This window comes from Acytostelium subglobosum (assembly GCF_000787575.1).
Source record: "Acytostelium subglobosum LB1 DNA, scaffold: scaffold29, whole genome shotgun sequence".
Taxonomy (NCBI): Eukaryota; Evosea; class Eumycetozoa; order Acytosteliales; family Acytosteliaceae; genus Acytostelium; species Acytostelium subglobosum.
This window is the reverse complement of record NW_012236504.1, coordinates 371,029-396,294: the sequence shown is the minus strand read 5'-3', so window position 1 is coordinate 396,294 and position 25,266 is coordinate 371,029. Positions and strand designations below refer to the sequence as shown.

At 44.1% G+C, this 25,266-nt stretch overlaps 10 protein-coding genes across 10 annotated transcripts; 3 read left to right on the top strand and 7 right to left on the bottom strand.

The window, feature by feature from the left end:
- Positions 1 to 266: 266 nt before the first annotated feature.
- Positions 267 to 1,493, bottom strand: SAMD00019534_109380 (hypothetical protein; the record flags this gene model as incomplete). Its single annotated transcript, XM_012893967.1, has 1 exon — positions 267 to 1,493. One exon carries the CDS (start codon positions 1,491 to 1,493, stop codon positions 267 to 269), a length of 1,227 nt encoding a protein of 408 aa, XP_012749421.1.
- Positions 1,494 to 2,479: 986 nt separating this feature from the next.
- SAMD00019534_109370 (hypothetical protein) lies at positions 2,480 to 3,888 on the top strand (the record flags this gene model as incomplete). The annotated part of the gene is made up of 2 exons (XM_012893966.1): positions 2,480 to 3,044; positions 3,140 to 3,888. Coding segments are annotated over 2 exons (1,314 nt in total), but the record flags the coding sequence as incomplete, so codon positions are not given.
- Positions 3,889 to 4,229: 341 nt separating this feature from the next.
- SAMD00019534_109360 (hypothetical protein) lies at positions 4,230 to 6,289 on the top strand (the record flags this gene model as incomplete). The annotated part of the gene is made up of 6 exons (XM_012893965.1): positions 4,230 to 4,370; positions 4,451 to 4,858; positions 4,932 to 5,087; positions 5,170 to 5,453; positions 5,534 to 5,848; positions 5,911 to 6,289. The coding sequence occupies 6 exons, from the start codon at positions 4,230 to 4,232 to the stop codon at positions 6,287 to 6,289; spliced, it is 1,683 nt and encodes a 560-aa protein (XP_012749419.1).
- Positions 6,290 to 6,547: 258 nt separating this feature from the next.
- SAMD00019534_109350 (hypothetical protein) lies at positions 6,548 to 11,620 on the top strand (the record flags this gene model as incomplete). The annotated part of the gene is made up of 6 exons (XM_012893964.1): positions 6,548 to 6,856; positions 6,930 to 7,559; positions 7,635 to 8,226; positions 8,301 to 10,536; positions 10,603 to 10,763; positions 10,827 to 11,620. The coding sequence occupies 6 exons, from the start codon at positions 6,548 to 6,550 to the stop codon at positions 11,618 to 11,620; spliced, it is 4,722 nt and encodes a 1,573-aa protein (XP_012749418.1).
- Positions 11,621 to 11,686: 66 nt separating this feature from the next.
- Positions 11,687 to 13,374, bottom strand: SAMD00019534_109340 (hypothetical protein; the record flags this gene model as incomplete). The annotated part of the gene is made up of 4 exons (XM_012893963.1): positions 11,687 to 11,865; positions 11,949 to 12,246; positions 12,308 to 13,082; positions 13,142 to 13,374. 4 exons carry the CDS (start codon positions 13,372 to 13,374, stop codon positions 11,687 to 11,689), a joined length of 1,485 nt encoding a protein of 494 aa, XP_012749417.1.
- Positions 13,375 to 13,636: 262 nt separating this feature from the next.
- SAMD00019534_109330 (hypothetical protein) lies at positions 13,637 to 14,607 on the bottom strand (the record flags this gene model as incomplete). Its single annotated transcript, XM_012893962.1, has 2 exons — positions 13,637 to 14,403; positions 14,496 to 14,607. The coding sequence occupies 2 exons, from the start codon at positions 14,605 to 14,607 to the stop codon at positions 13,637 to 13,639; spliced, it is 879 nt and encodes a 292-aa protein (XP_012749416.1).
- Positions 14,608 to 16,222: 1,615 nt separating this feature from the next.
- Positions 16,223 to 18,077, bottom strand: SAMD00019534_109320 (hypothetical protein; the record flags this gene model as incomplete). The annotated part of the gene is made up of 3 exons (XM_012893961.1): positions 16,223 to 16,394; positions 16,466 to 16,744; positions 16,819 to 18,077. The coding sequence occupies 3 exons, from the start codon at positions 18,075 to 18,077 to the stop codon at positions 16,223 to 16,225; spliced, it is 1,710 nt and encodes a 569-aa protein (XP_012749415.1).
- A 664-nt stretch (positions 18,078 to 18,741) lies between these two features.
- On the bottom strand, positions 18,742 to 21,693 carry SAMD00019534_109310 (hypothetical protein; the record flags this gene model as incomplete). The annotated part of the gene is made up of 3 exons (XM_012893960.1): positions 18,742 to 18,799; positions 18,938 to 20,375; positions 20,454 to 21,693. 3 exons carry the CDS (start codon positions 21,691 to 21,693, stop codon positions 18,742 to 18,744), a joined length of 2,736 nt encoding a protein of 911 aa, XP_012749414.1.
- Positions 21,694 to 22,371: 678 nt separating this feature from the next.
- On the bottom strand, positions 22,372 to 23,636 carry SAMD00019534_109300 (hypothetical protein; the record flags this gene model as incomplete). Its single annotated transcript, XM_012893959.1, has 5 exons — positions 22,372 to 22,490; positions 22,812 to 23,094; positions 23,181 to 23,310; positions 23,408 to 23,435; positions 23,522 to 23,636. The coding sequence occupies 5 exons, from the start codon at positions 23,634 to 23,636 to the stop codon at positions 22,372 to 22,374; spliced, it is 675 nt and encodes a 224-aa protein (XP_012749413.1).
- A 610-nt stretch (positions 23,637 to 24,246) lies between these two features.
- Positions 24,247 to 25,179, bottom strand: SAMD00019534_109290 (hypothetical protein; the record flags this gene model as incomplete). Its single annotated transcript, XM_012893958.1, has 1 exon — positions 24,247 to 25,179. The coding sequence occupies one exon, from the start codon at positions 25,177 to 25,179 to the stop codon at positions 24,247 to 24,249; it is 933 nt and encodes a 310-aa protein (XP_012749412.1).
- Between the last annotated feature and the right edge of the window lie 87 nt (positions 25,180 to 25,266).

Sequence of the window (25,266 nt, the reverse complement as noted above, 5' to 3'; positions counted from 1 at the left end):
GATGACCTCCAGGGGGCCAATAATAGGAGACTTGTTTTCTTGCGCCAAACATCCCGAGTCGAGAAGAACTCGAGCTTGCTCAACAGTGCAAAGTTCAGCCAGTACTTCAGGACCAACACTACACCCAGTCTGTGCAAGTACTGCCAGAACTTCGTGACGCCCGCTGATAACGACGTTCGCCACCATTAAATTAAGATTGTCCGTGTTTCGTTCCAAGAGTTTCCTGATCAAAGTGATGTCCTTGACCAGCATAATCTGTGGCTCCCTCAACATGGATCGTTCGCCTTGATGAATTCTAATGTCTCCAGTGTCATACCGGGTGATAAGAGGATGCCATATTCAAATGTGATGTTGCGGGACGATGCCAGCCGCTGAAGAAGCTCCATCGAGTGAATGGAGTCGTCAATTGGACGATTTAGTAGCCATGTTCGTGGTCCATTGTCATTGTAATTCGGGAACAGGGACGGAGGGCATTCGCCATTATCATCGTCAGCCACATTGCAATTGTCCAAGATGTATAATGCAACGTCGATAAAGCCGTGCTCGAGTGCGGCGGCGACATGGACGTCCGAGAATGCTGGTAGTTGTCGTTCAATGGTCCATTGTGCGAGATCAACTTCTCCATGAGTGGCTGCGGCAAAGTAGATGCAGTCGCTTGGAAGGTGTTGGCGATATCGTTTGGCAAAGTATAAGCCTTCTGGTGTCTGCATCGAGGTGAGGAGGTCCATACTGCTCCAATCATCTTCCCTGTCGGGGAAGATATTATACGCAAGGTATTTACGAGTGCTTGCCATAAACGTCTCCAGGCTAAAGAAGCAGTCAAGTAGAGGTATGTTATTCATGTGATGCACCAAGATGTTGTAGAAGGCTTTGTTGGCGTTGAGGCTGGGGCCTCGGAGAAAGGCGAGGAGGACTGGGAAATCGTCGATTGTCAGTGTCCGAATCAACTGGACTGAAACATCCTCTGGTCCGACTTGTGGTTTGAACAGATGGCATTGCGAGTGGATTGTCTGAAGCATCTTGAATGACTGGCACATCCAGTACATCCGTCCAAAAGAGATCTGCTCATTTGTTTTGTTGTGTGATGATCGTTTTCTATTGTTGACGAACTCGAATTCGGACAGTAGCAGACCGACCATGTCATGTCGATCCATCTTGACGGTTAACTCGATCTGTTGATTAATGACTGATGAGCTGTCGTCCAAGAGTTTGTTATCTCGATTGAATTTGAACAGATGTCTCACCACATTGATGTTGTTGGTATCGATTGCCACCTTAAGCAGATGTCGAAGGTGAAGAGTGACACCTTGTGGCTTTGCCTGGACAAATGCATCAAAGTACTTCATGAATATGTCAGTCCTGCCATATCGCAACATTGTTGGGAGACATCGTTCCTTTTCAAACTGATCACCTGACATGATGTGTGTCAGTGGCACACCTGCTGCCTTCATCAACACGACATGTATCTGATGCACATGATGCATGACATTCATCCGAATCACTCTGCTCTGCAACACTGTCTTTAGTAACTGATACATCTTCTTTGTATCATTCATTAAGTTGTTGTTGTTGTCTGGTATCCAGTTCCATCTGTTAAAACATGAATGTTAACAACATTATTATTGTCAACAACAACAGCTTTGATTGATCAAACATAGATCAACAAAAAAGAATTAATAAATGATGGGCGAAAATGAATGAATAGGCTGAACTGATGTGATATAGTCATTGACGGACAAGCCAATTAAAATGGCAACTAGAGGGACGACCCAATATGAATCATCAATAAATAACAACAAAATAATTAAATTAAATTAAATTGATAATATTTATAAATCTGTTGAGGATGTTGTTAACTTATCCTGGTGGATCATCAGATCAAATGATGAATAGCTAAACATTAATAGAATACAAACATTCTGTTTTTTTGTTTGGAACTATTTTACATAAGGGATATTACTTTTCCCTCTGCTAGTGATGAGAGTAAAAACTCACACATCCAAAACTAATGTCTCAGATTAATCCCTGGGATGACAGATGTCAGACATGTTCAAAAAACTATTGATAGCCCTGGGTTTTAACCACACGCCAACGACTTGAAGGTGGCTCGCGACCCAGGTGTGTTTGAGCAACAAGGGTGATTTTGACAAAAGAATAAAACAGGGTGTTTGCCCAAAGTCTACCTTGTTTAGGTTGGAGCAGAACTTTCCAATCCACATCTGACTTGACTGGCTGAATGTCATGACATGCATGTCACCCACTAACAAACTATCCCCAATCTTATTGTTGTAGTTGTTCGTCATCCTTAAACATCATTTATATATATATATCTATAAACAAATATATACACGCGCACACATACATCTACATTCACCTCACTCAATCAATCAATCAATCAATCAATCAATCAATCAATCAATCAACCAATCAATCAAACACTCACGCACACCACAACATAATGTCTACAAACAACGGGACATCATACCCGAACTGTATTGGAAACCAACCAGATACAGGAGACACTACATGGGTCTTGCTATCAACTATATTGGTGTTGGGAATGATGCCAGCACTGGCCTTCTTTGAAGCCGGTCTGTTGAGATCAAAGAACACATTGTCCATTATAACCCAGATCATCTCTGGTATAGTCGTGCTGACGGTGATGTGGCAGGCGTTTGGTTTCTCGCTGACGTTCGGTCCGGACCAAGCGGGCATCATCGGAAACCTGGACCACGCCTTCCTCATTGGCGTCAGCTACAACGACTGCAACCCGAATGCACCGCACATCCCGGCGGCCGCCTACGCCATGTTCATGATGATGTTTGCCAACATCACACCACTGTTGATGACTGGCGCGTATGCCGAGCGCGTCAAGTACCGCTCCTTCATCGTCCTCACCATCTTTTGGGAGATCATCGTCTTCTACCCCGTAGCCCATTGGATCTGGGGAGGTGGATGGATGCAGAAAATGGGTGTCCTCGACTTTGCTGGAGGCATTGTCATTCATACTACCGCTGGTGTCAGTGGTACCATCATTGCTATATGTAAGTCATTCATTCATTCACTCGCTCGCTCACTCAATCAATCAATCATACTCACTCACTCACTTACTCAATCAATCAATCAATCAAACTTTTAGACTTGGGAAAGAGAAAGGGATTTGAGAAGTATGGAGGCGAATTCCCTCCTTCAAACATTCCCTTGGCCGCTCTGGGAGCTGCATTGCTGTGGATGGGCTGGTTTGGATTCAATGCCGGTTCGGCATTGGCCGCTGGAGCTGTGGCAACATCGGCCGTCGCCTCCACCCAGATCGGTGGCAGTTTCTCCGGCATCGTCTGGATCATCCTCTCATGGCTAAAGGGCAAGCCATCAACTGTGGCCGTGATCAACGGAGTCATCGCCGGTTTGGCAGGCATCACACCGGCATCCGGCTACATCAACTCGCAGTACTCCATTGGACTGGGCATCACGCTGGGACTGGCCTCCTACCTATCTGTATACATTATGAAGCACCGTCTGCACGTCGACGACGCCCTGGACGTGGGCTCAGTGCACGGCCTGACCGGAATGATTGGCGCCATCGCCATTGGCTTCTGCGCGCAAAAGTCCATCAACCCCGCCGGCCAAGACGGTCTGTTCTACGGCAATGCCCACCTGCTTGGCATCCAGATCATGGCGGTGGTCGTCGCCGCAGCCTGGTCTGGCCTGGTCACCATCGTCCTGATCGTCATCATCGACAAGTTCATTGGTCTGCGCATCGACGACTCTGAGGAGGAGCACGGCCTTGACCTCGTCGAGCACGGCGAGTACGCCTATCACAAGATATCAATGGTTGACAACTACGAAGAGCCAGCCTACAACCATATCAATCATGGTGTTGGAAACATCTATTAATACGTCAGTGTGAGTTGACCAAATATATAATATTATAATTATGATAAATAAATGTAACTCTTTGATAAATAATAATAATAACAAAATATGTCTGGGAGAACTAAGAGTGTTTGTTTGTTGACTGGACAAATGGGTTCTAATGAGTCACATGAGGGACCATCACGGGGAATGACGACCCTGCAAGGCGCGGGTCATGACCATGAGACCATCGCGTGACCACGTTGACGACCACTTTTCATCATCTTCTTCTGCCCCACCTCAATTTCAAACTTTGACTCTTCATTCACTTCACTTCACTTTGTACATATTCATAAACATAAACATATACATGAGCGATGATATCTAGCTACAACTACTCAATGATCAAACTCAGATCAATGTTGACGACAACGATTCTGATGGTCTTGCTCCTTGCATCGCAGGCACCTCAGCAGACACATTCATTTATCTTGACCTTCCCTCCAAGATCCACTATTGTACGTTCAACCAACCAACGCAATCATTCATCACATTCATCACATGCATTCACTCATTCACTCATTCAATCAATGTATAGGATCAATCATGGCTATTTAGGTCAACACAATACCCTCCAGGTACATATGATAGTCCACCTGGTAATGGAGAATCTTATGCAAAGTTTGATGGCAAGTTCTCTTTGGAAACGACACCGACATCACCCGAATTAGTGGCAACAGCAGACCTTGTATTCTATCATACTTCAGACTTTGCACGCATTGGTTATCACAACAGCAATGGAGATGTAGATTACTGCTGTACAAAGGCATTGATCGAGCAGAAAGTGTGCTCCAAGCTGGACACACTCATCATCAACTCCACGTCGACAGTCCAATCACTCAATGAAACCTCTGTCAATCAGTCCATCATAGTGGACAGCACTATAAAGTACATCAACATTCAATTCAATGCGTTGACTCAGGACACTCCTGTTCAAGTACCAATCGTAAGTTTGGAGGAAACAACGCCAGTCGATCAGTCATTCAGTCATCATGCTCACCATCATTCATTCACTCCAGAGATATGAAGTGACCAAGGAAGGAGTATACTATCTACTTGTGCTCAGTTGCGACTTGTTATCACAGCGCAACTACACCAACCTCTTCATCACTGGCACGACAACCTTTATGAATCCATATGGATACCTAAGTGGCGAGAAGTTCCCTGATCTCTATGTATGATTGATCACATGCTAACTCCACTCACTCAATCAATCAATCATCACTAACTTAATCAATCAATCCAACTCCAACTTAGTTCTACTTGATAATGTCTTTGGTATATACTGTTGTGGCAGTCTTCTGGCTTGTGCTTTGCTGGCGATACAGGAAGACTTTGTTGCCACTTCAGTACTGGATAGCGGCAGTGATTGCACTTGGCTTCTTGGAGATGCTCACCAACTATGCAGCATTCAGTGATACCAACAAGACTGGACAGTTCAACAAAGCATCAGTCTTCTTCATGTCATTCTTCAGCACAATGAAAGACGCATCATCCCGTCTAATAGTATTGATTGTCTCCATGGGCTATGGTATCATCCTGTATGTTGTTACCACGTGATCGCATTGGTCACGCGAAGCGAATGAACTTACACTAACACAATCAATCAATTGATCCAAAGACCTGTATTCCCAAGGATGACAAAGTATAAGATTGGAGCATTGACTATAACATACATTGTATTCAGTGTATCGTTGTATTATGAATGGTTGGTACCACAGCCAACATCATCAGATCGCAGCTTCACTCGTATATTGGTTGTACCAGTGGCCGTGTTGGACACTATCTATTATTGGTGGACATGTATCAGCCTACTTAGCATATTGAGTGGCCTTGCCTTGAAGCGACAAGAGGCCAAACTCAACACCTACAAGTACTTCTTCTACGTCCTGGCCATCTCTGCATTGATCACAACAATCCTTATCATTGCCAATCTGTAAGTCTCATCGATCAATCAATCATGAAGCTCGCTCACTCACACCATCCATCCATTCAAAGGATTGTACACTATACCAAGTCATATGATGAGACGTGGAAGACTAATTGGATATGGGATGGCTTCTGGGATGTCAACTACATGGTGGTACTGTGCAGTATCATTTGGATATGGAGACCATCGGAATTGAACCCAAGACTGGGCTATAATGAACTGGACATCAACGACGACGAGGATGGAACAGTGGAGATGGCCGAGGGTGGTGTATCAAGACGTTTGAACGTCAATAGAGAGAATGATAATGGTGAGATTATAGGCTCACCAAAGAACGAGCACAATGCACATCAACAACAACAGAAAGAACAGAAAGAACAGGCACTTTCCGAAGCCGACGAGTTCGAGCAGTTCAAGAGAGACATAACAAAAGTGATTGAACTTTAGGCCATTGCCATTGTGATGGCGTTGTATTAAACAAAGGCAGTCCTTCCTCTTCCAAGGCATAAAAGGCCTCGACCTTGATCATCTTGTTTGGCGCGACCTTCATTTAAATTTTGAAAAGTTCAAAGTGCGCCTTTTGAGCCCAAACCTTGTTAAACTTCAACACAATTACACTTCATTGTTTCAAACAACTAATTATTAATTAAAGAGAGATAATAAGGTATCTCAACTAAAGAGATACAATGTTATAACTTGTCACACATGCAGCAGCAACAACAAATAGCATCTCAATCACCTTCACTACCACTACAACATCTACAACATTATAATCAACAGCAACAACAACAGCATCACAATAATATAGTAGTGGATAATGATGTTACTGATGTTACTCTTCCGCAGATCAGCGCAAATGAGTTGAACTATGTAGTGTTGGAGTGGCTGTCACAACAGCATCTATCACCAGCACTCATCTCTACATTGTTTGATGAGCTCAATCACCGTGATCAACTACCACTACGCACTGATTGGAATGGTCAGCAACACAATCATCAAAGCTTCAATGAGATAGTATGTGTCCTACACTTCACTCGTTGAGTGTATCCAACTCTTAACTCATTCAATCAATCATTCAATCATTCAGAAACAGAGATATAATCATTGTACACCGGGTATGTTGATGGGTATGTTACAGACTTTGTTGAGTCTGCAACAGAGACATGGCCATCAACAATCATTGCCATTCAAGGTCGACACTATACTAGGCGGTGGTGCACATACTATATTGAACCCTCGTCTATTAGACAGAGGACACAACAATGACGATACGACAAAGACGTCAACTACAACGACACAACATACAAACAACGATACACATACCACCGAGGGATACATTGGAATCACATCTATCATTCCCAATCAAGCAACTATGGACATAACACACAGTGATAAACTACCTAGACTATCTATCACATCAGCAGCATCGATGCCATCTGGCACAAGGATGACGATGACCCATCCTCCACAACAACAGCGAACATTACTTTCACGACGCCCAACAGCATCACAGTTACAGGCGTACGCATCATCCAAGCTCGACACAAACACATGCCCACTGGCCACCAAGATACTATCACGCGAACTCAATGGATCCAACAAGCTCACCCAACTCACTCCACTCCTACACGAGTATTCAATGACGCTTGGAGTGTTTGGACATCGAGCTGCCATCTATTGTTTCGCCTTTGACAAGACTGGTGATAAGTTCATCACTGTATGTATCACGATGCGCGTGCATCCCTCACCGTCTGGACGGCCCACTAACAATGCGCGGTTGACTACCCTACAGGGCTCAGATGATCACTTGGTCAAGATATGGTCGTCGAATACCTCCAGACTTCAGTACACGCTGAGAGCACATATTGGAGACCTCACAGACATCAGCATCAACTTTGAGAACTCATACCTCGCCACCGCCTCCAACGACAATACGATCAGAGTGTGGGACCTTCATACCTCGGTCCCCATCTCTGTACTGCTCGGTCACGAGACCAACCAGAGGAACTCGATTACCTCGGTCTCATTCTGTCCGGCGCCAAACCGCAACCTACTGCTATCATCAGATACGTTTGGAACGTGTCGTCTGTGGGACGTTGATCAGGGCGAGAACATGGTGCTACATGAGAGCAATGCGGCACCGGTCTACTGCGCCATGTTCAACAGAGGTGGCACACTCATTGTTGCCAGCTGTGGCACCGAGCTGCTCATTTGGTCGTTGGTGACCTATCCGCCTCAACTTGTGAGCACACTCCAAGGCCACACACTCCCAATCAAACTACTGCAATACAACAACCAAAGCGATGCCATTGTATCCGGTTCAGAAGATGGACATCTAATCATCTGGAGGAATACATATGGAAACAACTGGGACAAGACATCATGTAAGTGCTCCTGAGTGACCCACTCAATCAATCATCCAATCTCACTCACTCACTCAATCAATCAAAACAAACAGTTTACATTAGAGGAATAGGCTTGAATAGCAAGAGGATAAAGGTCAAGCTGCGAACAGTGGTCTGGTCATTGGACGACCAATATATAATCACGGCAGATCATGTGGTCCGTGTGTGGAATGCAAAGGATGGCGAGCCACTATTTGAACTGGCGGCGCACGTCTCGGACGTGTTCATCTTGGAGCCGCACCCATCAAACCCACGTCTGTTGATGAGTGCCGGCTACGACTCTCAGGTCATTCTCTGGGACATCCAATCTGGCGTAATGCTCAATCGATACGTGATCGAAGGCCTGAATCAGATTCAGATATCAGACGGATGCTTCTCGCCTGACGGCACCCGCTTTGGCGTCACCACCACATTTGGCCGATGGTACATCCTGCAAGTGGGCGGCGAGGGCGATCGCCTGTCAGGACGCCTAGACAACATACCTGGCGAGCAATTCTTCCAAACCGACTACCAACCAATTGTCCGCGATCACAGTGGCAATGTGTTGGACCAGCTGACCCAGACACCTCCCCACCTGATGCCCCAGCCCATCCTTGTCAACTACCAGGGCGCGCCCTACAACACCCAACCCAGCCAGCCCAAACTTGGCGAGCCCTACGTCGACACACCGGAGTACCAAAAAGACATACAGCGTTACAATGAGACGGTGGCCATGGAGATGATGATATTCAATCGACAGCTCCAGCCTGTTGTCGTGCCAGATGTACTCCTCAGCCCATCGGCAACAGCACCCGAATCAGCTGAGCCACCCCGACCAGAGGCCATCGCAGCAGCGGGTGATGGTGCAAACAATGTCAGCGTGGTCAGCAACAATACCAATGCTTCGATTGAAGATTACGACCTGCCTGTGCCCAGTGATAGCTCCGATGAAGACTACTCTGAGAGCTCATCGGACGATGATTGGGACGGTGGCGAAGAGGATGATGCGACACAAGCCGGAGACGAGGCAGATGATAATGATGACAGCGATGAGGACCAAGATGACGACGATAGTGACGCACAGATGAATGATGGCGAGGATGACGATGATCAGATCCAAACGAGGAGCCAAACAAAGAAGGATATTGAGAGAAGGAAGAGAAAGATACTCAATATGACGACGCCATTGACCAGGAGTAGGGTCACATCACAGCAACTGGATGAGATCATCGAGACCCTTGAGTTGCCAGACGAGCTTGGATCACCAGGACAAGACTCAGACTATGATGAACAAATGAATGATCCACTCTACGACCTACACCACAGTAACAACAACAATATGAATAACAGCAACAGCGGCTACAACTACAATTACAACTACAACAACAACAATCAAACACAGACAACTCGACCTTCAAGAATCAATGGAAGGAGATACAAGGATAGCAACGTCGCACCATCTTATGATTTGCCAATGTCTGACGAGGATGACTATGTTGGTGGTGAAGAGGACGAAAAATCAGGCGACGATAGCAATGATGACGATTATGTAAATAGCGAAGAGGAGGATGATGATGATCACGTGTCCAACAACGATTCAAATGACGAAGATGAAGAGTACTCAATGTCGAACAAACCAAAGCCATCACCGAGAAAGAAGAGGAGGTCAAGGTTCACATTGGCCAAGAGTGCGTCTTCGCCCAAGGTCAACAAGAAGCCCGCGGTCACCAGAAAGGCCAACAACAAGAGAACCAACAACACAGAAGACACCAACAACAACACTGCCAACTCCAATGTTGAATGTCCAAAGTGGCTAAGAAACACATCCAACAGCCCCTTGGAGCCATCATACGCACCACAGATTGGAGACAATGTTGTCCTGTTCCCACAAGGATACAAACTGTATATCGAGAACTATCCAGAGTCTGAGCATTCACTTACAGACATCACCACAATGGAATTGGACAGCGCGCAAGAATGCGTAATCACCAGCATCATGTACATCATCTCGTCTCAACTATCCAGCACACCTGGCCTACACAAAGCAATACTCACACTCTCGACAGTCAGAGAGGATCGACAAGATGTTCAGTTGAAGCTTGCATATCATGTCAGCGAACTACCCGACTACTTGGTGATGGCCTCACGTGTGCGAAGGTCCATTGAGAGTCTGCAGTGGTCGATCATTGGCACCCAATTCAGGATGTACTATCCAGATCAGGAGCAATGGTACACTGGCACGATCAGAGACCTCACTCCATCGGACATGGACTTCCCCGATAGTCTCTGGGAGAGAATAGTTGTTCTATGGTATAGTACCAATATGATTGATTGGAAGCCTTTATATCATCCACTAACACTCAATCACAAACCTAGGGACCAAGATGGGGAGGAAGGAAGAGTCAGCCCATGGGAGATCGATATCACTGGTGGTGAAGCAGATGGAAGTCCTCACGACTTGGACGATTCCAAGCCGTTGATCACCAAGCTCCTTAGCTCAAGGCTAAAGGACATACCTGAGGGAATAGATGATAGCGGTAAGAATATTGAATGATTGATCATGTGTCCACTCGATAATCACCTAACACAAACATAACAAGCAGTGAAGGAATCCATCATGTCAGGTTTGAAAGGTGTCACTGAACAAGACTTGTGCGATCTTTATCTCGATCCAGTTGATCTGAATGACTATCCATTGTACATTCAATTCGTATCACACCCGATGGACTATGGTACCATAACGGAGCGTTTGGAGAACAACTATTACCGACGAGTGGAGGCTGTTTTGTTTGACTCGGAACTTGTCATGAAGAATGCCTTCACCTACAATATGCCCAACACTTCCATTGCCAGGAACTCCAAGAAGATTCATCTGCAGGTTGTGGAGGTACTCAGGCCCTATCTTGAAGAGGCGCCAGCAAGCAAGGAAGCTGGTGAGGAGAGTGACGACCAAGAAGTTGCCCTCGATGACGAGCTCTTGAACTTGACAGCACCAACACTCATCACCTCAACCACGACGACGACGACAACGACAACAACCACAGTAACCAGGAGGGCCAGGAACAAAGCCCTTGCCAATGCCAATGGCAGTGCTAACGAGGCCAAGGCCATCAGCAATGGACAGGGCAGGGGACTGACTCTGAGGTTGAGAAGAAGAGCACAGGTAGAGGAGGAGGATGAGGAGGAGGAAGACCATTCCAGTGATGTCCATGACGAGGAGATACTTAGTGATGCCTCAAATTCCAATTCCACCGACGACGACGACGATGACAGCATAAGGACTCCCAATCACAAGAGAAAGTCACGTGCGATATCACCAATCGTTAGAAAGCGACAAAGGTCTTCGAACCAACATCTGATGACCGACTCTGAGGTGGACGACGATCAGAACTGATAGCCAATACACATACCTTTACCCATGTTGTTTGTACATAACCATCTACATCCATGATAAAGTCTTTTATTCTTTATCATTATCTGTCTTCTGTTGTCTCAGTGTCTGGACTATCCTAGACATGAGTGTACCAGCTCCACCTCTTCTCTTTCGCTTCTCTCCAGGCAACCTTTCCTGTGGAACGTCTGGTGATACACATGTGAACTCGCTTGTATTGATTCCTTTTGTGACCTTTGGATGTGACTCTGTATGAATGAATGAATGATTGATTGATTGTTGATATAAGGATTGATGAATGAATTTGCAGGTCTTCAAAGTTGGACATTACCTTCCTCTTTCTTCTTCTTTGTGGCCACCGCGTCATTGTTTGCCTTTCCATTTCCATTGCCATTTCCAATTGTATCCTGTACATCTTTGTCATTCCTCTGTTGTTCATGTTGATCATCCACAATGTTCTGCTGTTGCTGTTGTTGGTCTATCAACTTTGGATTGAGCAACAGTTCGAATCCAATCTCCATTTGGCCATTATCATTGAACATCTCGTACTCCATTGAAGGTAACTGGAGATACTCATCACATACTCTAATACTCAGAATGTTGCCTTGGACATTCTCAACTACTCCTTCCTATATGTTGTGAATTGATGTCAGAAACTGGAATCCAGGTTGTTGGAAGATGATGACATACGATGTAATCGGACAACTTCAAATTGTAATCTATGAACACATGCTTCTTGAATGCAATCCTGGAGCCAACGACAGGTATAACCGTGAGGTCTGGTAACTGGGTGAAGTCCTTGGACAATATTGGTGTGCCATCCTCTTTGAAGTAGTCATTGCATCTAATATAATAACTATAGTTGGTGGCTACATCCTCTCTTGGTTGGAACTGAATGGGGCAAGTTAGTACCATGGTACGACACTCAAGGACTTTGGTATACCATACCTTCTTGTTTCCCTGTGCCTTTGGCACAGGTTTGTCTACTACTATATTTCTATTCTGTGGAGATGACACTGGTGAAGGTAATGGAGAAGTCTCTGATTTTTGTTTCGTTTGACCATTTCTCTTTCCATTGACCTTGCTCTTGTCCTTGTTCTTTATGTGGTCCTTCTTCTTTGTATCGATAATCTCCTCCTCATCATCACTCTTCTCAGATTCATCAGAAGATGGCTGTTGGCTCTCGCTATCACTACTACTGCTACTACTACTACTACTGCTCTCACTATCACTTCTTTCGTCATCACTTTCACTCTCGCTTTCACTACTACTGCTACTTGGTATGTCTTCTTGTTCTTGATCCTCCACTTCCTCATCCTCATCCTCATCGTCTTCTTCATCATGGACAACCTCTTTTATCTTCTTGTTTGTCTTCACTCTCTTGGTATTGGCTTGTCCATTTGATTGTTCCTCATCTCTATGTTTCCTTTTCAATGTCTGTTGCTGTTGTTCAATAGCCTTGACTCTGTTGGATGAATGAAAGAATGAGCAACATGGACCTCAAAAGATTGATTGACTACATACTCAAGTACACCTATTCCATTCAATACTTTGATGTTCTCCTCAGGTAGAATAACGAAGCCATCGTCGACAGACAGTTCGAACGAGCTTCTGGATATGTCGAATCGATCAGCTATAAGGTCATAGATTTGTTTAACTCTGCCTGTTGTGAAGTGATTGAACACAACGACCTTGTTGTATTTCAACCCTCCAAGCTCTACCAACTCATCATCAAAGTTGAGCCTAAGAGAAGACATTGGATCGGGAGTAAGTTAAGTTATTACTTATTCTCTGTCTGTGTACTTCTTTGAATGGTGAATGCAAAGTGAAGTGAAGTTGTGGTGTTTCGTTCTAATAGAGGGAAACGAAGAAAGGGGTGACACCCAATCAATCAAATTAGACTGGGTGAAGGAACATCAAACTAGTTGAATGATGTGATGATATAAATATGTTATATATATGCAATTTATTGTAAACCATATATTGATTTAACAACAAATGATAAGTTAGTTTGTTAGCTTAGTTGGCACCAGAGGAGGAACCAGATGATGAGCCAGATGAGGAACCGGATGAGCCAGTGGAGGAACCGCCGCTGGTAGTACCAGAACCGGAGCCACTGCTAGTGGTTCCAGAGCTTGAGGATGAACCACCAGAGGTAGCAGAGCCAGTGGATGGAGCACCACCTCCACAGAATGAACGACATCCGTAGTAGGACTCGGTGTATGGTGGGACGATGTGGCAGTCGACACCAGTGTGTGGGCACTCAGCCATCAGACCATCTCCAACGTACATGGTGACGTGCGATGGGCATGGAGTCTCGAAACAGTAGAAGAACAAGTCACCAACGGTGCAGCCAGAGGTGTCGGATGGGCTGCAGTTGCCAGTGAGGGACTCGGCTCCAGTGGATGAACCGCCGGATGAGCCACCAGATGAGGAGGTGCCAGAGGAACCACCCGATGAACCTCCAGTGGAGGCACCTCCGGTTGAGGAGCTAGCAGATGAGCCACCAGTGGAGGCAGCAGAGCATTCACCAGACTGAGTAGTAGAGGAGACGGCAGAGGTACCGCTGCCACCACCACACTGGACTCCTTGGGGCCATTGGTCGTAGGTAGTACGTCCGATCGAGGTGTAACCGGCCTCATTATAGGCGGTGTAGACAAGTCCGGAGCAATCCATGCCACCAGATCCACCACAACCGCACTGCGTGCCTCCCCAAACGTATGGGCAACCACATGAAGCATAGTGCATAGCTTGTGTAGCAGCAGCTTGACACTGTGACATTGGAACTAATATGCAAGATCATTACAAAGGTGCGGAAGGGGGAGTAGGTGTTAGTTTGATTGATTGATGGGCTGTCATAATAGTGAGTGATCCTTACTGGTCAAGTTGAATCTCTTCTCATTGAAGAGGTCACTGATCTCCTTGGTGCTCAAGGCAGAGGCGATAAGGACATGGCAAAGGACCAGTCCAACAATAAATGAAACTTTCATCATTTTGGTATATTTGTATGTATATATATGTAGGAGGATAATTATATTGATATTTGCAAAGGTGATGAGATTTTAAAGGTTTGTGATCGATAGGAGAGGTGTCTCGAGACACTGATCAGTCAATCTATTTAAATAAATAAAATCATAATATCTAGGCCTCAAGGTGACCCATCATAGCTCTTGATCATAAATATCAACAACACACGAATAGCCCCACTCTCAGGAGGTACTCCATCAAATAAAATATCTTGGAGTGATTTGAGCCCAAAGGTTTGGGGGTTAACTTTTTTCAGGTACTCGTGTCGCCGCTTTGATAGTGAAAGGTGATCACTATTCATCTTGAAGAAAAATCGTAGGAATACAATCACATTGAAACTAAATATCTTTGGAAAGCTCCTTACATAGGAATTCTAAAGAGAAAGTTCAACAAGTTAGAGTTGACTTCAATGTTTACCAGGATAGTGATTATTGGGCCTACTACAACTGGTAACTAGTTGGATAATCTATATTAAGATGGTGGCTTAGTAAATACAATTTGATATCCAATTAGTAAGATGAGTGTTCAAGTAAGTATTTATGTGTAAGGGGTGAATGTAGATTTGTTTGTGTGGGAACGAGAGTGATGACATGTATCACCACACACATACATGCAATCAATCACAAACAATTGAAACTTATTATTCTGACTTCAGATAAGTTGTGACTAATAATAATTGTAAATTGACTTTTTTAATATTACGAATAATTTATTTGTTATCTCCATTCCAAATCTCCTAATATTAATGATAGTTATATGTTTTATTGATTAATTGTTAAATGATTGATTGATTGGTTGGTTACTCCATATTATTATTATTAGTATTAAATTATAATATTTAGAGATATAAAACTATAAACTTAAAATGAGGAATAATAATAATAACTTCCAGATACTTGTATCGTTGATACTTTTATCCACTTTGGTATCAGCATCTTTGATTCATCCAAAGGAGAAGTCTCCAGCTTCAAATGTTCCAGAAGATGTCAATCATCCACTTAAATCTCCTCCTGCTCCTCCTCCTCCTGCTGGCTCCCAAAGTGGTCCTATCAACATTCCAGTAAAACAAGACAAATCTGCCATTGCTCCTCCAAAAGGCATATCGCCTGCAATGTCTCGAAACAATCCTATTGCTCCTCCATCACCAGCAGATTGCAAGGCTTGCGAGAATGTATTAGTAACTATTCACAAAAAGATACCTTTAAGTAAGACCGTAGCACATGTTGAAGAGTTCCTTACCAACATGTGCGACAACCTATTGGGTAGAGTAATAGGTCTAATACCACCTGTTGGAGTACTATTCTCCATTATCACTAGTCCCATCCCATTATCAATTGTAAGTTTGTTGTTCAAACCCTGGAATTTACACTACCCTTTCTAACTTATCATCCTTCTCCCAGTGTGATGCATTCACTCTACACAAGAATGAGTTCATCAATACGATCCTGGATAGAGCTCCAACAAGTACTCTCTATACAGAGCTATGTAAGGCAACTCTTGGTTGTTAGTTAAATAAATGAATGAATGACAAGTTTATCATATGTACAGTTAACTACATAATATTATATTATAATGGTATTATTTCTTCTTGAATGCTGTTATTACTGCACAGCTTAGAATGAGCAGCGCACCAATGATGGTGAACACATCCACTGGGTCATGAATGAATATCAAATCCCATAAGAACGTGAATACGATCTGTATATAGTTCATGGATACAGCTCTTCCAGCCTTCTCAAGTTGTAGTCCTCTGTTGTGATTGGTGAATGATTGATGTCAGTATGTATGTCATTGGAGATTGATGAGATACACATAACATACCTATTAATACATCCTTGTGCTACAAAGGCTGATGTACCAAGTGCTGTCAATAGTACCCATTGACGGAATGTTGGCATAATGAAGGTCTCGAATGATAATGATCCGGCCAATGTGACGATTGTGGAGACGACCGAGAAGAAGAAGACAAGGACAAATGGATTGATGCCAGGTCCAATCTTTCTAACTGTGATGAAGGAGACAGCAGCAAAGCAGGCTCCAGTAACTCCAATACAGATATATAATAATCTTTCATTTGGTGTCAATGTAGGTATGTTGTGTCTAATGAATGGAAAGAAGAGTGAGTGAGGTTAGGTCAATGACAAGACGACACAGAACTCTGGTTGTGTACTTACACTGATGTACCAAATATGAAGGCTGGCTTAGCAATGATTACAACACCAACCAAACTGACAACTGCACAGAGGCCATCAAAGATGCCCCATTTCTCTTTCAACACTACTGCACTGACGGCAGCAGTGATGATTGGACTGATGAAACTGATGCACACGGCCTCGGCCATGGGCAACTTTGTGAGTGTGATGTAGTAGGCCGCCAGTGAAACAGTGCCTGACATTCCACGAACAGTGAGCAGGACACGCTTGGGAGCAGGCCCCAGAGGATTGATCTTTAGAGAGGAGAGTACAATGATGCATCCAACAATGCCGAATACACTTCGAATGAAGGCCAACTCGAGCGATTGGAAGTTCTGCTTGGACAAGACCTTGACAAAGAGCGCCATAAGACTGAAGAAGAATGCACTGGCCACCATGAACACCAAACCCATACGTGCTTGGAACCAGAACACCACCTTCTCCTTGGTGGTCTCTGGCTTGATCTCGACCTGAGTGGCGTCGAGCTCGATCTCCTCAAGAGTGTCATCGGCCACCTCCACCGCCAGCAAGTTCTGTGAGTCCTCCTCGTTCTCGGACGAGTTGATTGGCACCATTGCAATGGAGTTGGAGAGTACTGAGCCAACACCCATATGGTCGTCGGTTGAGGCCGACAGAACCATATGGTCCATACTGTAGCTGAGTTGATTGACAGACTTTTGAAGTAGGCGAGAGCGATTGAGTGTGCTGCTCGACTTTAACTTGAACGTTGTCTCTTGTAGACCATTCTCAAGTAACACGGTTGTTGGGGTATTCAACTTTGGTGACGTCACTGGCAGAATTGGGGATTTGATATCGTCGGTCGTCTGTTCATAGTCGGCGCCATCAGGCAGTGCCATGTACTTTGATGATTGTGCTGGAGCATTTATCTCCAACACTTCAAGTACATCATCATCCTCGACTTGGATGTTATTATTGTTGTTATTGTTGTTGTTGTTTATGGTATAATGATTGATTGGTGTTTTGAGTAATGACATTGTCGATGATGTTGATGATGATGATGAGGGTGGTTGAGCGATCAATGTAGGGTGATCGTTTGTCATAGGTGTGGTGATGCCTGCGCCTCCACCACTACTACTTGTAAGTAATATCTTTACAGTTGTAGGTGATGTTGTCATTGTAGATGATGATAATGATGATGTCGATGCCGGCAGAGTATTACTACTCTTTAGCATATTGTTGTTGTTGACCGTCGTTGTGGTCGTGGTTGTTACAGTTGACATGAAGTTTGTTTATATGATAATGAATGATGTTGTTGATGATGATGGTGATGATGTGATGTTTAATAAATAGTTGTTAGTAGTAAACAATATAAGATATTATAGATATTAATAAATAAATAAATAATATATAAGTAATGTCGGATCGGTAAAGTAGTTATATATATATATATATTAATAAAGATAAACTTAGACTGACTTTCAGACTGACTGACTGTTTGTTGTTGATTGAATGAATGAATAAAGAGTGATGTAAGATGAAGCTGTCATACACCTTATGCCGAGATTGGTACCATTTAATTTGGGAAATCATGTGCATCATTTAATTTAATAAATAAACATTCGTTCAAGTAGCCCTGGTTCGAGCAAGATCTTCGTTTTTGGTGATTCGGTAGAACCCACTCACCCACACCCCACATTCCCCATTTTCACCATTCTCATTAAGTACAGAACACTTCGATCATGTAGTACCTCCTCCCTCCTTTAGTTCCTATGTTGCACCTAGGTAGTGTTGTGTTGAATGTGGGGTGGGTGGGGTGGGGATGGATTGGAGATGTAGATCAGAATGGTGAATAATGGTGAAAGTGTTTGAAGGGAGGGGGTTAGAGACAGTGCAAGGTGGTTTGGCGATCGACCAATGAGTTGTTTACTCATTCAGCCATTAATGTTACAACCTGTTATTGTTGTGTTTGTTGTTGTTGTTGTTGTTGTGGTTGTTGTTACTACTATTAGTTGTTGTTGTTGGTAAGGTAGAAGGAGTATTTGTGGTTGTAGTAGTTGTAGGAGTAGTTGTAGTAGTAGGAGGAGTAGGAGTAGTTGGCACTTCGTACATTACAATGGACGAATGATCTGGTTTACCATACTTGATATGTCTGATACTGTTGACTAGACGTGAGTAGTTCTTCTTTAAATATTGATAGGATTGGTCGTTGGATAGGTCTTTGACAGTGGCCTCAGTCTCCTTCATTGACATCATCGTCCTGCTGATCTCCTCCTGAATGTTTCTAAACTGTTGGGTCTTCTCCAGACAATGAGTGATGATTGCCTGACACATACTATCGCATGTGGCCAGCGTCTCTGGTGTCTGCTGTGCAAAGAATCGAGTGATATTGATATCAATGTCGTCGTCTGATATGTTGGTGTTGGTTTCGGCATCATTGCTTGTGCTGATGGTGCCTGGGTTCACGGTCAGGAAGTTGTCGGTGACGCCATCGGACGCGATAAACACCCTGTCGCCCGGGTTGACAAGGACCAGACCAAAGTGCAGGTTCTTGAGGTTGGGCACGGACTTGTCTACACGTGCTTTCAGCAGTTCGTCCTTGAGCTCGGGCAGCGGGTTCTTTGGATAGTCCTGTGCTGTGATGGGCCACGTCTTACCGTCGCCACCCCACATCCATCCAAGTTGACCGCCAGCCTCGTTAAAGTTCCTGATCGAGGCCCTCAGGTTGGTCACCTCCTTGACCTCCTTACTCTTGCATGACCATCTGAATGCGCGACAATCGCCAACCGATCCCACCATGAAGAACCACTGTCCATCAGTGCTGGCCAGTCTGTTGTTTGGTGCCATATCATCCGAGTCTCTGTCCTTGTCCCTATGTGTGCCAATGTTGTCTGTTGTTGTTGCGCTTGTGTTTGATCTTGGTGATTTGGCCCTATCACTTTGAGTCGATACCTTGGAAGGGTCAACATCATTTGTGCCCTGGTGGCCACTCTGATGTTGTTGTCCCTTGGATGACGAATCGGACACATTCTGGAAGTGATCTTGTAGATGTTCATCGCGATGATCATCGATGATATCAAAGATATCGTGAATGATGTCCATGACATGGTTCTCGTCATCACCTGTTGTAGCGGTAGCCTCATTCATGTCGCCTGACAACTGTGCAGAGTCACGTCCACCATCACCATTTCCAGTCAGTATTGGTGAGCTTGATGACGGTGACGAGTCTGTGGACTCTGGTGTGTTTGATCCTGATCCCAAAGTAGTAGAGCTGTTGTTGCCGTTGCCGTTGCTCTTGTCTGGTGGACGTTGTGGTAGTGGTCGATTGTACTGCTCCTTCTTCTTGGACAATGGTATGCCACTCTTCTCTTGTGGCAGGTGAGCAGAGGTAGTGTTGATGTTCTGGAGCACATTCCTTGTCTGTGCGAGGCAGCCGAAACAAAAGGTCGTGGCACCCTTTGGTTCAACATGTATGTCCTCCGTCTGATAGTACTCATCCTTCACAATCCTAATATGTCCCTTCATTATCGCGTTGCCAATATTGGTCAGCAGTTCATTAGTCGTGGCTATCTCAACGTTGCCTAAGTTTGGGTGATTGAATGAGTAAGGGAGTGAGTGAGTGATTGGAATGATTCCAAAGGGATGGAGGAGGTACATACTGATCTTCTCAAAGTACTCGTTGGCTCCAAGGACAGCCCGCGTGGCAGCTCTCAGGGAGTCAACACCAATACCACTGCCATCGGCAATGGTCATGGATGCATGGATGTTTGGATGAATGTTTGTTGAGATGCAGAAGCAGTCGGCAAAGGGCTCGCCAGAGCGCTCCTTCTTCTCAAAGTCCCAGCCATAGAGTGATGAGATACAAGCCGTGCCAAGGCCATCTTGAGTATCATACAGAGTATAGCACGGCTTGTCCTTTTCCATTGATTGCTTCAAAGGTCTCGTTACAACCTTAAAGGTGGACGAGTTTGTGGATGTTGTTGTTGTTGTTGATGTTGATGGCGTCATCGTTGGTCGTACAGTTGATTTGGAAAGTATGTTGTTGTTGTTATCGAGGCCACCTTGTACCTCTGCATTGACTTGGGCCGATGCTCTTGCTGATTGTCGACTACCACCCAACACAATGTTGTTGGATAGCATTGGAGTGATCTTTCGGCACTTGCATAGCGAGTTGATGTTGTGAATGGAGCTGGATTGAGTGAGTACTCCACCATCTTGTTGGTCTGTTGATGATGTGTCTGGTGACACCACTACCAAATCAGTTGTGTTGGACAACAGCATGAGAGGCTTGCGAGAGAGAAACAATGATGGGATGTACATGCCCTCATTCTTCTTGTATGATATCACCTGATTGTAGAACAGTCGATCGCGTTGAATACGGTTGGTAAAGTTGCTGAGTGCGCGCAGTAGACTCTGAGCCAGCAGGTATTGGATTGAAGCGATGAATGAGTTCTTGGGCGGTGTGACAATCTGCTTGACATTATGTATGATCGAGAGAATAGATTGAGCATGAGACGTTGTTGCCGTTGAGTTGTCTGTTGCCGTGGCCGTTGAATTGGAAGTCTGCTGTGTGCCAGGTGCGCTGGTTGTAGCTCCGCCCCCATTGTTGTCATTGGCGCCAATGAATGATGACGAGGGAGAGGACAAGGACGTGGAAGATGACGATGGGTCAGACATGGGCACATGGCTGATCTTGATGAGATTGGTGTTCCGGCCCATGCCCTCGAGTATGGTGTCAAAGACCAGGATGTTCTTGCGCCAACGTGATAGGTGCATGTCTTGGGGATCGACGTTCAATATTGATGAGATTAGATTGGTGTTGGAGTCAATGCATATGAACACCTGGGTCATCTTGATGTTGGAGAACAGTGCCTGATTGGACTCGAACCAAACCTCCATGATCGTTGAATTATCATTGATTGCCAGCTGCTGGCCCTCATGGCCCAGATTGTGAGTCCTCAGCGACTTGATGCGACCAGCATAATTCTGGAAAGCTGTACTCTTTGTTATATTGATTGATTTAAGTCTGGATGTGAATGATGATGATGATGTTGTCGTCGAAGTTGAAGAAGTAGTATTATTGTTGGAATCCATCACTCATTCATTCAATGTTGTTGCGATGATTGATTGATCATGACCCGGGAACAAACAAGTCTATATTTGTGTTTGTGTGTGTGTGTTTGTACCTGTTGGGAGGTGAGGTTGAAGAATGATAGGAAGTTGGACTTGCAAAGACGAGCTTGTTAGAGTGCAGGGTGCAATTGGTTCGAGAGACAAGCAACAACTTGCCATCCTGCAGGCAGGACAACATTAAATCCATTGATTTTTTTGATTGTAAATCAAAAGTTTGAGTTTATTTGTGATTGTGTGTGTCTCTTTTGCAAAGGAAAAAAAGGGGGCGGGGGCTGATGAGGCCCTGATCACCGTGTGGGGGGAGGTCCAATTTGCATCACTTTATTCTGAACACTGCGTGCGAGTGTAGGCTTGATGATGTCAGCTGCTGCGACTCACGTCACACACCTGCATAGAGCGAGAGAGAGGGAAAAGAAAAGAGAGAAAGAGAACTTGGAACTTGATTTAGGCCTTGGTGACCAATGTCAATCCATCAGCGATGGCCAATGTGGTGATAACAACACGCTTATCAGTGAGCAACTTCTTGTTCAAAGTGTCAATGGCTTGTGCTTGTGGCTCAGTGGCTATATATTTGTTGGGTAGTTTAGATCAATATGTTGGCGATGTAAGTTAGTATATCATATATTATCATGATATCAAATGATTGATTGATTGATTGGTCGGCGCTTGGTTTGATGTATCTGCATTGGTGAGGTATCCGCGCTTGGATATCAAAGTAGTGTGATGTAAAGTGAAGTGATTGGATATTTGTGGCCCGGGCTTGCGAGCAACGAATCACATCATCTTTGAACAGACACACATAACAATAACATACGCAACATACACATATAACAGATCAAAAGAGATGACGAACGTTGATGATGATGGGATATAATAATACATACGCTTGAGGACATCACCGTGGAAGAAGACATTGTCAAAGGCGATGATACCACCCTTTCTGATGAGCTTCAGTGAGAGCTCATAGTAGGCATCATAGTTTGGCTTATCGGCATCGATAAAGACAAAGTCAAAGGTACCCTCCTTGCCTTGGTTGATCAACTCCTGGAGAGTCTCAGTGGCTGGTCTGATTCTCAAGTCAATCTTATGGTCGACACCAGCCTGCTTCCAGTACTTCCTGGCGTGGTCAGTGTACTCTGTAGACACATCACATCCAATGACCTTTCCCTGTATCATATGAATACATATTGATTAAGGTTGATTAGCCAATCAATACCATTAAAGGTTGGTTGATGTTAAAGTGACAAACATACGTCTTCTGGGAGAGCGAGGGCAACAGTGAGTGAGCTCAAACCGGTGAACACACCAACGTCAATGGTGTTCTTGGCATTTAGGATCTTGACAAAGAAGGTGAACAATGAGCATTGGTCCAAAGCAGTCATCCTATATTCATTCAAACAACAACAATATATGGTCAGTTCCAAGAACTTGGTGATTGTCCAACCAACTCAACAACAACATCATTCACTCAAACACTTACATGATTGCTCTGTCATGGTTCTTGGTGACTGGATGTGGATGAAAGAATGAGTGAATGAATGTATGTAAGTCTCAAGTGTATCAATCAACATTGAATGATTAGATATAAACATACACTCGTACAAGTCCTTCTGGGCTGGGTGCAAGTGGACACTGTGTTGGATCATGTACTTGTACATCTCCTCAGTGACTCCGGTCTTGACATCGTAAGCAACAGGCAAGTTAGACATTATGTATGTGATTATAAGTTAAGTAAAGTAATAAAGTTTGTAGTTTAAGAAAGATCTTATTATTAGATGATTGATTGATTGATTGATTAACAAACTGATGAAGTTGACGTTTGACAGGTCAGTGCACTTTGGCTTAAATAAAGGAGCTGGATACTTCCGCAGACTAGTTCCATTTAGTTTTCGGGGTTCTATCGAAGTCCCTCCTCAGTCTTCGATCATTCATGATTGTCATGTAAGTATGTTTAGAGGAAATTCAATCAATTGTTGTATCTATCTAATCCTATTGATGAATAGTTATACAATGTATTCATAAGTCAAACAAACATAATAGTATCGTCACTAATCATAAGTTGTTCAATCATATAACAACAACATACTTATCTCCTAAGAGTAGGATCGTCTTGATCTTGTGATGGCAAGACCATCGAATCTTTGCAGACTGACAATCATCAAAGACATCAAAGTGACATTCAATCATTCATTCTTTGGAAGAAGCAACATCATACATTACATCGTAATGATGATTGATTGACTGATTGAATGATTGAATGAATGTGTCATCATTAGTATCGACAACAACAACAACAACAAACAGTTTATTAATTAGTTACTATGTTGTATCTTCAACAACAGCAGCGGCAGTAATATGGCACCATGCAATGTCTCGTAACTTGCCCGTGTATATTTGTTCCCAATTGTTATACATTGTATTGTACATTGATATGCGCTCACTGTCACAGAGCGTAGGTCCAAAGCCTGGAACAAAGAACAATGTGAAGTCAGAAGGAAAAGTCGTTAAGGGAGGCGATGTCAATGTGAATGGTCCACCCAAGCTAGACAAAAGTATATAATGGAACCATCCATTGCTTGACAAGTATACTCTATCCTTGCCATCGAAGCATGCACTCATCTTCTTCTTATTATCAACATAGGTAGGGAGTTGTCTGAACAACTTGTTGGATCCAAGGTTCAAGGTGTTGAAGGTAAATATCGCGCCTAGATTCTTGTCCTCCTTGTCATAGCCACCGACAATGTATATGATACCATTTTGGAAGAAAGACACTGCTGACTTGAAATGATAGGGAAGTGTGCCAACATGTCTAAATGTGCCAGTCTCGACATCAAAGCAGTCCACTCTGTTCAAGAGGTATCCCTTGTGAGTGCCACCAACCAAGTATATAAATCGTTGGCCATCAAAGCAAGCAGAGATATTTGATCCACCTTCAACTGATGGTCCGACAATATTCTTGATGGACCATTTCTGATCCACTAATGAGTACCAAACGTAGCTATCTTCAATGTTGGGGCCATCACCTCCAAACACATAGATGTTGTCTCGAGCGTAAACTGATGAACATTGGATACCATTGCGCATGAACAATGCGTTTTTGTTGGAGTGGACCCATGTCGATGAAGTAGGATTAAAGATGCAGGTGCCACCATCATAAAATCCAACAATATGATTAGACCATCCATGTCCGGCCTTCAACTCACCTTCATAGTTGACCAAGTCAATATGATAAAGCGTCTCACCAGTTACCATATCCATGTACTGTTGTTTCCTCGTGCAAAGTATTTTTGATTGATCATATTGGTTGGTGGACATCTTTGAATAACAATCCAGGTATAA